Genomic DNA, 13,132 nt, shown 5'->3' on the forward strand with positions numbered 1-13,132 from the left:
GCTTTAACGGAAAAATGGGATCCTAGAAATTCACGTTATTGCTCTGGGGCTCTGGCTGTTCTTGAGGCTTTTAGAATCATAGACTATCAGGGTTGGAAGGGACCTCAGGTGGTCATCTAGTCCAACCCCCTGCTCAAAGCAGGACCAATCCCCAGCTAAATCATCCCAGCCAGGGCTTTGTCAAGCCTGACCTTAAAAACCTCAAAGGAAGGAGATTCCACCACTGCCCTAGGTAACCCATTCCAGTGCTTCACCACCCTCCTAGTGAAAAAGTTTTTCCTAATATCCAACCTAAACCTCCCGCACTGCAACTTGAGACCATTACTCCTCGTTCTGTCATCTGCTACCACTGAGAACAGTCTAGATCCATCCTCTTTGGAACCCCTTTCAGGTAGTTGAAAGCAGCTATCAAATCCTCTCTCATTCTTCTCTTCTGTAGACTAAACAATCCCAGTTCCCTCAGCCTTTCCTCATAAGTCATGTGTTCCAGTCCCCTAATCATTTTTGTTGCCCTCCGCTGGACGCTTTCCAATTTTTCCACATCATTCTTGTAGTGTGGGGCCCAAAACTGGACACAGTACTCCAGATGAGGCCTCACCAGTGCTGAATAGAGGGGAATGATCACGTCCCTCGATCTGCTGGCAATGCTCCTACTTACACAGCCCAAAATTCTGTTCGCCTTCTGGCAACAAGGGCACACTGTTGACTCATATCCAGCTTCTCGTCCACTGTAACCCCTAGGTCCTTTTCTGCAGAACTGCTGCCTAGCCACTCAGTCCCTAGTCTGTAGCCGTGCATGGGATTCTTCCATCCTAAGTGCAGGACTCAGGCCTGCTAAAACCAGGCCAGAATTTAAGTGGGGGGAAAACAAAAGCAACTGGGTCCTATTTGCCAGGTCCAGAAACCCTTGCTCTGGTAGCAGGAAGGGCATGCTGTGAATATTTTCAGGATCAGACTTATCCAAGCAGAGAGAAAACTCACTGATCCCCCAATACACAGATTCTACGGAACATGAGAATGAGGAAATAGCTTCTTTATCCTTATCCCAGCTCTGGGCTTGCATGCATGGCCCCAGGTGACCCAGAGGATGACCCACGGGGCGAAAGCCACGTCAATAACACCTGTTGCCCCACTGGGATGTGGAGCTTGGATGTGTCTTCTCCAGGCTACAGGGATCATGGCATTACCACCACAAGGGCTGCTCCCGCGTCGCCGACAGCAAACTCAGTACACGAGCATAACAATGTTCAGTATAGGGGGTGAGGACATAATCCAAGTCAAGGTCCAGGTGGCTGTCTGAGAACCCCAACCAGCCACCCCTGCCCAAAAAGATGCCACGTAGAGACTACGTTGTACCTGACCCCGCCCATCCGCCAGAGATCCCAGCTGTGAGGCATACGCACCTTCTTCATCCACTGCAAGTACAGTGGCACCTCTGCTGAGCAAGGCCTGGACAACAGAGGCCAGCCCGTTCCGAGCTGCAATATGGAGCGGCCTGCAGGCAACAGAGAAAGGGAACACATTACTGAGCCCTGCCAGGGCAGACAACTCTGCTGCCTTTTCCACCTGGAGCTGTCTCCCTGACGCACTTCCAATCCAGCCAACCCGCATGCAGCTGCTGACACACAGACCCCTCAGCAGTAGCATGCGGCTTCCGCTCGGCACTGGCATGCCCCGGGAGAGCTTTCTGATCGGCTGGGGAGAAGGTGAACTAGCTCTGGACTGGAGAGCAACACAAACTCAACACACAAAAGGTATCACAACTGAAGCTAGGACCTAGGGAAGGCTGACCCCCAGGAGGATGCATTGAGACAAAGGCATTCTGCAGAAGTGTGGCCCATGGAGATTCCAAGTCCCAGCAGGCACTGCTCTGACCTTGCTGAGAGCAGTCCGGGCACAGCACATGCTGGGAATGGTCTCGGCGCGTCACACCTCTGTATGAAAGAGGCAGGTGGCTGTGATCTGTGCAACTTAGTGAAAGCCCTTGGACAGTTTCAAGACAGAGCAGCAGTTTACGGCCTAATCTACCTCCCTTGAACTACCAGGAAGCGAGAGGTTATTGCAAAGGACTGCAGGCTATGCAGATTGACAAAACCTAGGATATTCTCCCTTTGGACTGAGATTCTCCAGGGCTAAGAGAAGGTCAGAGGCTGCTTTGGGGGGAAAACATCCATATCCCAAAGGGCTCTTTATTGTGTGTGAACGTGTGATTCTTCCACCTAGAACTGCGGCCCAGGGATTGCCCCTCCTCCTGGGCTCACCCACAACCTCCTGGCTTCCCCTTTCCCTCACTCCTCCAAACGTTTACAGCCACCCAGAAAAAAAACAAAAACAAAAAAACCCAAATCAAAGCAAAACCCCCAATGTCCTTTTCCCCCATTCACACCAGCTGTTCACATACTCACATCTGCAGAGCACTGTTAGTTGCATTGATAAGGCCAAGGTCTTGGGTTTCCCCCAGGATCAACAAGGCACACTTTTCATGACCCTGGAAATAAAAAAAAATAGTTTAAGATTAAGGAGCATAAGGCGGGGAGGGAGAACCCAGGTGTCTCTGCAAATGGCGTTCTCACACCACCCGGGCATTGCAGAACGGTCCTGTTTCAATACGCTGCCATGCTGACTCATGTTTGCATGGAGAAATACACAGACTAGCGGGCTTTCCATTCTCTACTCCCTCCTCCTACCCAATTTCGCTGTTCAGGGGTCTGAAAATAACCACCCTGCTGTGTTACAAACTGTTCCCCTCTTTTGGTTTGTTTGCGTTCGACACACTGATTTGGAACCTCCTGTCCCCCCCAGGTTTCAAATCCAGCTGATGCTGATGGAACTCTCTAACTCCTCTTTCGCTCATGTGCCAGTATCACCCCGGTGGGAAGGACCCAAAGCCCATCCAAGAGGGGGTTTAACAGAACAATAAAGAACATCTGCGGCCCTATCCATCTTTTTGCTGACTCCACACATCCCCCATCCCCCCGGCGTAGGCAAGCATGATCCCTGTTTTAAAGCTAAGGAGATTGAGGCAGAGAGGGTAAGGCCGGGCACCCACGTCTCTTTAAAATTCCATGCAATTTGGGCACCTAACTCCTTCGGCTCCTCTGAAAATCCCAGCTGAAATGACCTGTCCAAGATTTCCCAGGCTCAGAGCCAGAGCGACAACTCAGGTGGGTTCAGTCTTGCAGTCTGGCACTCAGTTTCCCTAGACTCTGGCTCTCTCCTGCAGATCAAGGCAGACTTTGGCCCAACTATTCATGTAAACTCTGATTTTAAATTGATTTAGTTAAACCGGTGCCACAAAAGACTGGGTGGATGCTTATTTGGGTTTAAACTGGGTTTAGGGCTTGTCTACACATGAAATTTATTCTGAAATAAGGTAAAGTGTGAATTTAAAACAGATTAACTATTCCTGATTATCCGGATGTGTGGATGCTCTTATTCCGAAATAAAGTGCCTTATTCCAAATTAGCTTAATCCACTACCAAAGTGGATTAAACCTAATTTGTAATAAGGTACATTCATTCCAGAATAAGAGCGTCCCCACCTGGAGTTAATCAGTAATAACTCCCACTGTAGACAACCTTATTTCTGTTTAGGTTAAGTTGATTAAAAACAGATTTAAGATCAACCAAAATAAGCCACTGACATTCACACCAGAGCGTCCACACTGGGTTGACACTGGCTTAATTCAACCTGTGCAAATGCCTAGGGGTGCAATCTCTTCTCACCAGCAGGGCACAGATAAGCACATGCTGACGTTTTGAGGCTCCTGGACTGAAGGCCATGGTGGACATGACTGTTTAAGAGAAGGGTCCGTCCCGTACCTTGCTGCAGGCCAGGTGAAGAGCTGTGTTCTTGTTGACGTCCAGCACAGTTAAATCTGCTTTCGCTCTGTACAACAGGAACTCTACAACCAAGAGAGGCAAATGGGGTCAGGCCCACGCAGCCCAGACTCCCTTAGTTCAGGGATAAGGCAGCAGGAACCGCATGCCCAGCTGTGGAACGGCACAGTACCCAACTGGGTGTGTGTGAACACTCAGAACACTTCGGGTTTCTGGTTATAACACCCCAGCCTGCAACTGAGCAACTGCCAGGCCAGAGCCTCCCACCCGACTGTCAATTCCATCCCGTCACCATGGCCCAGCCTTGGATCTTAAAATTCCCTTGGAATTAAATGTCAGTCTGAGTGGGTGGAAAGGATCTACCAGGGTGACTCAAGGGGAGGAGCCAGACGCAGGGCGAGGAAGCAAGCGCTGGGTTGCTACGCACCGACTGCTGCGGTCTGCCCGTTCTCAGCAGCCATCATGAGAGGGGTCCTTCCCAGCTGGTCAGTCGTGTCTACCTCAGCGTGGTGGCGCAGCAGCAGCTGTAAACCGTGGATGTTGTCTGCAAAGGCAGCAGCGTGAAGGGGTGTCCTGGAAGGAGAGGGGAGGGCGTGAGGGGAGACACCACTGCATCCGCACTAGCAAAATTCTGCCAGGACTCCAGGGGGATGCTCCAACTAAAGAAGCCTGGTTGAGGACCCCGGTCAGATACTTACAGTGATGGGCAACGCTGGTGCCTTTCATTCCCAAGGACCCAGAAACACGTCAAAAACCTATGCCCTAGTACTGAATGGTGATCAATTGCTCTCCATGACCACCCAGGGTAGGACAATTTCCAGCCAGGGAGTCTGCCGCTGACTCGACGGTGCGGCCTTGGCGGGGAGGGGTGGGGGGAGGAGAAGAGAAGGAAGACACCGCGGCTGTTTTGCAGGCGCGCACTGCCACTCTGTGACCGGTTAGGACAGGAAGTAAAAACAAACATCGTATGCAGCTGAGATCACAGGGAATTAGATGTAGTTACCCAAGATGGAATTTGGGGTGAGTCTGACCCATACAGGGTGCCAGGGGACCCTTCTCTGATCACCCCAAGCTGCCAGGACCTTGCTGTCACATCTGCTCCAACCCACAGCTCCGGCAATGGCCCTACATCGGGGTCAGGAGTAACTCGCAGGGCACAGTGTCGTCACCACTGCGTGGGTGCCCCTGGGAGGTTTCCCAGTATGCACCTGGCTCAGCTAGTGAGAGCCAATGGGATTGGAGCTCAAAAGCGACCGAGCGGGAGCCTACATTGGCCTTTGGCTTCCCCCAGGCTCCACTGAACCCTGGGAGAGACTGAGCCACGAGATTAAAAGACGCCGCTCACCTTCCTTTGGCATCTCTGCTATTAACAATCTTGGCACCCAATGCTTCCACCAGCATTTCAGCAGTGCCTTCCTGGCTGTTAATTCTGCAGGGGCGACAAGAAGGAAAATGAAAACCAAGGCTGGGCTGAGCGGTCAATGCGCCAGGCAATGGCTTAGCTCAGTCCAAAGAGCCGCAGGCAGGGGAAGGAAGACCCCATGCCGTGGTGCAGCACGCCCCGCTGGCCAGCTGAATGGGCTCCAGGGTGATGCCTGCTTAGTCCAGCTGGCTACGAAGCGACAATCGCTGAACCACCCCCATGCTGATGGCAGGACCGTGGCTGCCTGGCTCCAATGCACCCTCCAGTGGTTCACACTGACCACAAAGCCCCTGAAGGGACCCGGAGGGGAAGAGTCCGGTTACTGGATTCCGAGGCCACCCCAGAACGGAGGGCGTGGTAGAACGGTCAATCTCTGCAGCCCCGTGGGGTTGAGAGCCCTTGGAATAACAAGGAGCTGGAGCCCAGCCTGTCATTCCAAGAGCACCCGTCCGTTCCTGCCCTGCTCTGCACGCGCTCCCGCACACTCTTCCAAACCAGGATGCAGAAGAAGCCGGCTCCGGGGCTGATGGCGACTTACACTGCACAGTGCAATGGAGTAAAGGGGTTTCCTTCTAGGTACACAAATGGATTGTGTTCAAGTAACAATTCAAGACAATCTTCATGTCCTGCAAAGAGGGAGAAAGGACAGTGGAGCGGTGAGCTGGACAGCATCCTGGCAATCATCTCTCACCCCTGGGAGACTGACACCGGAGGCGAGGAGACTTGCATGGAACTAACACCCGCCACCAGCCCTTCGATTCTTCCAAGGCCCAGGGAACCCATCAGGGGTGCAAGCAGGAAGAAGTTTCTTGCAGTCTCCCGTGGGGTGAGATCAAGCCGGCCAGGTTCCTTATTTAAAGGAGGGGAAGGCAAGCAAGCGCCATTCATCTGAAATGTGAAGTCTTGGCTGCTGGCAGTGGGATACCCGACTGGACACGAACAGCCTGGTGCAGTATGACAAGAGATGATACCAGTCCGGCTAGCAAGGCAAACTCTTGGCTTCTCCTCTCGGCCAGAGAGAGATTGGTCCCCTTTCTTGTTTAACGGTAAAACCCTGCTGCATTTTCAGACATTTCGAAGGCCTGGTCTATACTAGGTCAATCCAGCAATGTTGCTGCAGAGTGCGAGAAATTCACACCCCTGAGCAATGTAGGTAAGCTGACCTGGCCCTGGTGTAGACAGCCCCGTGTCTTCCGTCGGCCTCGCTACCACCTGTCGGGGAGGTGGGTTAACTACCCTCCTGGGGGCATAGGTAGGGTCTGCGCCGAAGCGCTACCACGGTGGCACTGTAGCATTTCAAGTGTAGACAAGCCCTAATTCTGCCCCAGTCATTGGCCTCCTGGGTGAGTTTGCCAACGCACAGGGGCCGGGGGACTCCACAAGGGGGTGGCCTGCATGTAGCAGATACTTGGCTGCTGACATCCAGGATTTCATCTCAAACCCTGAACAGCCAGATGGCAACGACATTCTGTCACTCCCAACCCAGAGGGGGGAGGCTCTGTGAGCCTCAGCATCTTATTTACAGTAGGGCCCCCAGAACAATACAGTCTTCTATCCATGGTGTCGTGAGTGCTGAATGAGGAAGGGCTGTTTTAGCCGAGCTCCCTCTTGGTCTGCAATAGGTATAAGGCAGAGAGGACGGAGGGGCGTCCTGGCTCTTGGGTTCTTACCGCTGTATGAAGCCCAGTGCATCGGTGAGTAGCCGCTGTAATCCACCACGGAGTCCAGAGGGTCAGTAGAGAGCGCTGCCTGCAGCAAGGTCCTCAGGATTTCTGAATGCCCACACGCCGACGCAAAATGGATAGGGGTTCGACCCTTGAAATCCCGACACAATACAAAGGCATCGTGGTCCAGCAGGGCTCCCAGGCAGTCCTCACACCCAGTCACCGCCTGTGCCGGGTAAAGAACAGTCATGGCTGTGAGGCGGTGCCTCCGGCCCAGCAGGAAACCGCTCCACACGCCAGGCGCAGGCAGAGTTACAGCGAACGTGGCTGGATTTGCACAGGAACAGCAAAAGGCACTGTGCTGAATTTCAACTCCTGGCTGTGGCGCCAGGGGGCGCTAGAGTTTCCTCAAAGAAAAAGGTTGCCGGAATTTTTAAAAATATTGTCCTTTGCCTCGTTCTCAGAGGTGGCTGAACCGTTTTGGCTGAAATTTGCCCCAAAAATTCAGCCTGAGGCAGACGCCTGGCATGCGAAATTTCAGCCCAAAGGATCAAAGTTGGGCAATGTTATAAGTAACTGAACACAGGGTCTTATAATGGAGCCCTTCCTAGGACAAAGCAACTAGCAGGAAACCCAGTGAGAGAAATCCCAGGGCCCACATTGAGCTCCGTCATGCTCACTCACCCCTCGGTGCAGCGCAGTCCTGCCTCTCCTGTCTGCTGCGTCTGCTGTGGATCCCTTCTCCAGCAACAGATGGACGCAGTCGACATGGCCGTTCATGATCGCCAGCATCAGTGGGGTTCTGCGGGATGATTGGGGGAGCACAGGAGAAGGATGTTGGCTTGGGAAGGGCAGTGAACATTTGCAAGTTTAAATCCCTATTTTACAGGACTCCTGGGTTCTACCCCAGCTCTGGGAGGTCAGTGCTGTCTAGGGATGAGAGCGCAGGGGTGCTGGGAGTCAGGACTCCTGGGTTCTATATGAGCTCTGGGAGGTCAGTGCTATCTAGGGCGAGAGCAGGAAAAGTGGGGCTTAGAGCAGGAGGACTGGGAGTCAGGGAGTCCTGAGCTTTATTCCCAGCACTGCCTCTGATTTGCTGCATGACCTTGAATGAATCCTTTTTCTTGCCTCAGTTTCCCCTTCTGTAAGATAGGCTGGAGGGGTGTTGGGAGGTTTAATTCTTTGCAAAGCACTTTGGGAAGATCCTCAGGGGACCCTCACTGATCGTTCTATTGGCCATTTGGCATGCCACGCACTGCTCTGGGTCAGGAAGGATATCCTCACGCAGACAACAGATATTACGGAGAAACCAGAATGGACTCACTGGCCATGGATGTCCATAACGTCGGTGATATCCGCCCTCTCCCCGTTGTCGATCAGAAGGTGTAGGGAATCTGTGTTCCCGTAGGCAGCTGTGAGGAGGGAGGGAGGAGTTACAGAGACATACACAGTGTTACTGGCCATGGGGAAGCAGTAGACGTGATATACCTTGATTTTAGTAGGGCTTTTGACAGAGTCTTGCATGACACTCTCATAAGCAAACTAGGGAGATATGGTCTAACTGAAACGACTATAAAGTGGGTGCCCATTCGGTTGAAAGACTGTTCTTGGAAAGCAGTTATCAATGGTTCGCTGTCAAACTACAAAGGCATCTTTAGTGGGTTCCCATCGGGGTCAGTCTTGGTCTGGTACTAGACAATATTTTCATTAATGGCTTGGACAATAGAGTGGAGAATATGCTTAGAAGATTTGTGGGTGACACCCAGCTGGGAGGGGTTGGAAGCACTTTGATGGACAGGATTAGAATTCAAAACAACATAAATTGGAGAATTTGTCTGAAATCAACAAGATGAAATTCAATAAAGACAAGGGGCGAAGTATTACACTTGGGAAGGAACAATCAGTTGCACAAGTACAAAATGGGAAATGACTGCCTAGGAAGGAGTACTGTGGAAAAATATTGGAGGGTTAGAGCGTATCACAAATTGAATACGAGTCAACAATGTGATGCAACTGAGAAAAAGGACTAATCTCATTCCAGGGTGTATTAACAGGAGTGTCTTAGGTCAGACACAAGAAGTAACTGTCCTGCTCTACTCGGCACCAGTGAGGTCTCAGCTGGACTGTGTCCTGCTCTGGGCGCCCCACTCTAAGAAAGATGTGGACAAGCTAGAGAGTCCAGAGGAGAGCAGCAAAAATGATTTAAGATTTAGAAAACCAGAACAGTGAGGAAAGGTTAAAACTGGGGATGTTTAGTTCTGAGAAAACTGAGGGCAAGTCTAAGATGCACTATGCTGACAGGAGAGTGCTCTCCCATTGGCATGACCACTCCACTTCATCGAGAAGAGTAAGCTGTGTCGGTGGGAGAGCATCTCCACCAGTGTGGACAGTGCAAAACTTGCGTCGCTCGGGGGGTCTTTTTCCTGCCCCGGAGTGATGTACGTTTAGTCGAAGTAAGCAATAGTGTAGACCTGCCCTTTGGGGGGAACCTGTTAACAGTCTACAGATATGCTGAAGGCTGTTCTAACGAGGACGGTGATCAATTGTTGTCCATGTCCACTGGAGGTAGGACAAGAAGCAATGGGCTTCATCTGCAGCAAGGGAGATTTAGGTTAGACGTTAGGAAAAACTTACTAACTCTAAAGGGAGTTAAGCTCTGGAGTGGGCTTCCAGGGGAGATTGTGAAATCCACATCACTGGGGCGGTTTTAAGCACAGGTGGGTCTTGCCTCAGCGCAGGGGGCTGGACTTTATGACCCCTTGAGGTCCCTTCCAGCTCAACATTTCTATGACTATGAGTCTATAGATCAGGCCACAGCTTCCTCTTTTAGAAGGCCCAGGTACTCCTGTAAGCCCTCCGGGGCAACAGATAATTGGTCACAGGACCCCGCTCCTGCTTGAAGGGGCCAGTCACCCTGCCACATCCCCTTTCATGACCTCAATAGGAGCCATGTTAAGTCACTCTGAGCCAAGCAGGCTGTCTGTGGCCCCGTTGTGGGTAAGGCAGGGGGAGGCCTGGGCTCTGAAGGGCTGACTCCGCAGCAAAGAGTCCTGCCTGAGATTTGTGGTGCTCAATCCACTGACCAACCCAGCAGAGATGCATTTCCACTCCCACCTGCAGCATGGAGCGGCGTCCACTTCTTCTTCTTCTCCTTCACAAGGGCGGAAGCACCGTGGCTGGTGAGCACCTCCACGCACTCCGTGGAGCCCCTCTCCGTGGCAAGGTACAGCGCCGTCCGCCCTTTGTGGTCCCGCACATCAAGGTTCACGAGGGTTTCGGCAAGTGTCTTTAGGGCTTCACAGTGACCGTTATAGGCCTGCAGGCAACATAGAGCACGTCCCCTTAGGAAAGGGAGCCAGACACACGCTGTCCAGGAGGAAGGGGCAGTAAAAATTCTCTACCACCGTTATAACGAAAGCTCGATACCACGCCGACCACGCTCCCACCACCCTGGCCACCGCCTAGGGAACTGCCAAGGTGCATGCTATGGAAGGGACAGTGAAATACCCCATTGTCCTCCTGCTGCTGTCCAGATTGCTTATGCCTCCCACTCTCGCCCTAGCGGCTGGCACAGTAGCATACGACTGCCCGACAGTTGCAATATGCTAATGTGTGCCCTTGTTTCCCTTGCGTGTAACTTGTCCACTGCTGCTGTGTAAATGCCACACATTACTAATTCGAAATAAGCTATTCTCGTTCGAAAACGATCAAAACGAATTCGTCCTGACAGCATGAATTATTGGGTTCAATACAGGGGTAATGGGATTAATTTCTGTGGCCCATGAGGGGCCAGACTAGATGATCTAATGGTTTCTTCTGGCCTAAAGCCCTGAATCTTTACGAAGAAACCTTGAAAAATTAGCCAAGCTTAAAAAAATCGAGACATTGCCCAGCTGCCCACAAGACAATGGAGAAGGGGATACAACCTGCTGACATCGGTCTAGACTGCAAACTCCCCTCCTTTCGTGTCTCAGGCGGCAGAGCACAATATCGGTGCTTAACCATGGGACAGCAGCCACTGTTTCAGAGCTTGACACCCCATGATCAGGCAGGAAGTCCTTTCCAGTGTGGTTAGCCCTACTGCGCACATGGCATCACTGACAGCAAAGCCAACCTTGTTTCTTCAGGAGCGATGTCAGGACAGTGTAGCCTTTAGTTTAATTTGGGGTGCAAAATGCACTAGGAGCAGGTGCGGTCTTTGGTGGCTACTTAGAGATTAATGGAGATCCTCTCCATTGGTATGACCCACAGGGACTTTACGAGTTTTATTAACACCGCAATCCGTGTAAGCCAAAAATCACAGACTAGGAAACAAGACAAGAATACTGGCAGACGCTGCGTCACTTCCACTCACCAACTCCCGGGCCTGTGGGTTCCCCTGAAGGTGAGATGAAGTGTGAAGGTTGTCACCATCCTGCCAACCCGAGATCCTACTGAGGGGCGGGTCTGATTCTCTCTTTAGGCACCTATTCTCTACACCCACCTATGTCCGAGACCGTATTTGATTAAGTCTTGGCCTCTTGTCCGTATTTGCCATTCCTGCTCCCCAGTTTGGAGATTGTGAGCCTTTGTGGAGACAGACTTTCTCTATACAGTGCAGTTAACGAGTCTGGCTAAATAAAACCTTTACAGCACAAGATATCTTCTAACCCAAGGTTACTTACTAATGCTAGCTTCTATTAGATCTAAGGTGGCCGTATGCAAACTATTATACCACCAGGCCTCAGATCCAGGCTGCAGGCTCACTACCAAGCCTATTTTCAAATAATCTTCAAGTTTCTTTGCTTATTCCTACTCGCAAGAGAGCTTTAGTTTCATTTACGCTAATTCAGGCGGCATGTGAACTCAGTCTAAGATACAGATGTTTATTTTCCTGATCACCTGAGCTGAGGTCATGGGTCAAAGGTCAACAATAGACAAACTTACAGCTAAGTGCAAAGGGCTGACTGGAATGGTGCTTTCCACGTCCTCCAGGCAGTTAAAAGACATTTCCAGGAGCTGCAACAAAACAAGCCACGGTAAACTTTTCAGGTTGTCCTGCTCCTCCATTCTGGCCTCCACGGACAACGCCACTAGTTGCTTGTGGGGAGCATCTGGGATGTTGGAAACCAGCCCCCGACTCCACCAAAGCCACATGCTGGGAACCCGGAATGGAGAAATTCCTTTAATGGGGTAGATCTCCCCATTGATTTCACTAACGAGGTTGGGATCGAGGGCACAGATATTTGAGTCTGATTCCTTTTAGAAGGGCGCTTGCCCTGTGCATTGGTGCACCCCAAATGGATTCCTTCGTCACGGGTGTTTAAAAATGGCCTTCCACTGCCGTCTTCCAGGAGAGCATCTCTGTGTGTTTTTGAGATGCCCAGCACCACAGCAGCCCAGTGCAGTTGCTCACTGGCCTGCGGCTCCTCGGCTGAGGTTACCATCCTGTCTTTGGCAGCTGGCCTGAAATCCATGCACTTCTGTGTGCACCAGCCACCAAGTCTCCTCTCTGCTCCCATCTCATCTTTTTTGGGGGAACTGGCAAGCTGGCAAGCACGGGTTTCCCTCCTCAGCCAGATCCGAGGGAGGGGAACTAGGAGCCCAAAGGGTTTTTAAACCTACAGCATAATCCCAGTTCCTTCCTCCCTCGTCACACAGCTCTGCCCCCGGCACATTTGGCTGCTGCGCTTGCCCCCGGCCACTCCCCGGAAGCCTTCTGCCAGACTCCCAGATTCGGCTACGGAGGCTGAGCAGAAACTTCCCCCCTATTTCTCCCTGGGAGGACTCCTCATTCGAGTCTCCTGTAAGTCAAAGGGCACCAGGCGGCTTCGACTGCCCCCCACCCCCGGCCTGCTTACCAGCTCGAGGTTCTGTCTGTTGCCATAGGCAGCTGCATAGTGGACAGCGGTGTATCCCTGCTTGTCCCGGAGTGACGCGTCCGCACCGTTATCCAGTAAGAACTCTAAACAACTGCAACAAGCACGGGGAGAAGAGGTGGTCAGACACGCGCTCCCATGGACGCGCCTGCCGGGCCAGCTCTAAGCAGCCAGCACAGATTCTGTGCAAATGCCAGATCCTTGCTGCCCAGCACACGGGGCATGAAAAGGACTCAGTGCCCCCCCGAAATTCCCTTTAACGGCAACGAGAGCGCCATGCCCTGGTACCCCAGCTAGTGAGAATTGGATCTGCCTCAAGGCACTTTTGATCCAAGGGCAGATCCTTAT

The 13,132-nt window shown here is 52.0% G+C and overlaps 1 protein-coding gene across 2 annotated transcripts in view; it reads right to left on the bottom strand.

Moving 5' to 3' along the window:
* ANKRD52 (ankyrin repeat domain 52) overlaps positions 1 to 13,132 on the bottom strand; it is a 51,237-nt gene that overhangs the window by 15,692 nt on the left and 22,413 nt on the right. The window contains exons 16-27 of one of the 2 annotated variants that reach the window (XM_037883731.2): positions 12,767 to 12,878; positions 11,853 to 11,924; positions 10,041 to 10,242; positions 8,251 to 8,338; positions 7,611 to 7,728; positions 6,933 to 7,152; positions 5,801 to 5,888; positions 5,185 to 5,268; positions 4,267 to 4,412; positions 3,822 to 3,904; positions 2,406 to 2,488; positions 1,404 to 1,495 (exon numbers count right to left, since the gene is read on the bottom strand). In XM_037883731.2, coding sequence (XP_037739659.1) covers positions 1,404 to 1,495; positions 2,406 to 2,488; positions 3,822 to 3,904; positions 4,267 to 4,412; positions 5,185 to 5,268; positions 5,801 to 5,888; positions 6,933 to 7,152; positions 7,611 to 7,728; positions 8,251 to 8,338; positions 10,041 to 10,242; positions 11,853 to 11,924; positions 12,767 to 12,878 — 1,388 coding nt within the window. Of the gene's footprint in view, positions 1 to 1,356; positions 1,496 to 2,405; positions 2,489 to 3,821; positions 3,905 to 4,266; positions 4,413 to 5,184; positions 5,269 to 5,800; positions 5,889 to 6,932; positions 7,153 to 7,610; positions 7,729 to 8,250; positions 8,339 to 10,040; positions 10,243 to 11,852; positions 11,925 to 12,766; positions 12,879 to 13,132 lie in introns of both variants that reach the window. The other variant, XM_043532587.1, reaches the window with a different exon arrangement.

Source organism: Chelonia mydas, chromosome 20 (assembly GCF_015237465.2).
Source record: "Chelonia mydas isolate rCheMyd1 chromosome 20, rCheMyd1.pri.v2, whole genome shotgun sequence".
Classification (NCBI taxonomy): Eukaryota; Metazoa; Chordata; order Testudines; family Cheloniidae; genus Chelonia; species Chelonia mydas.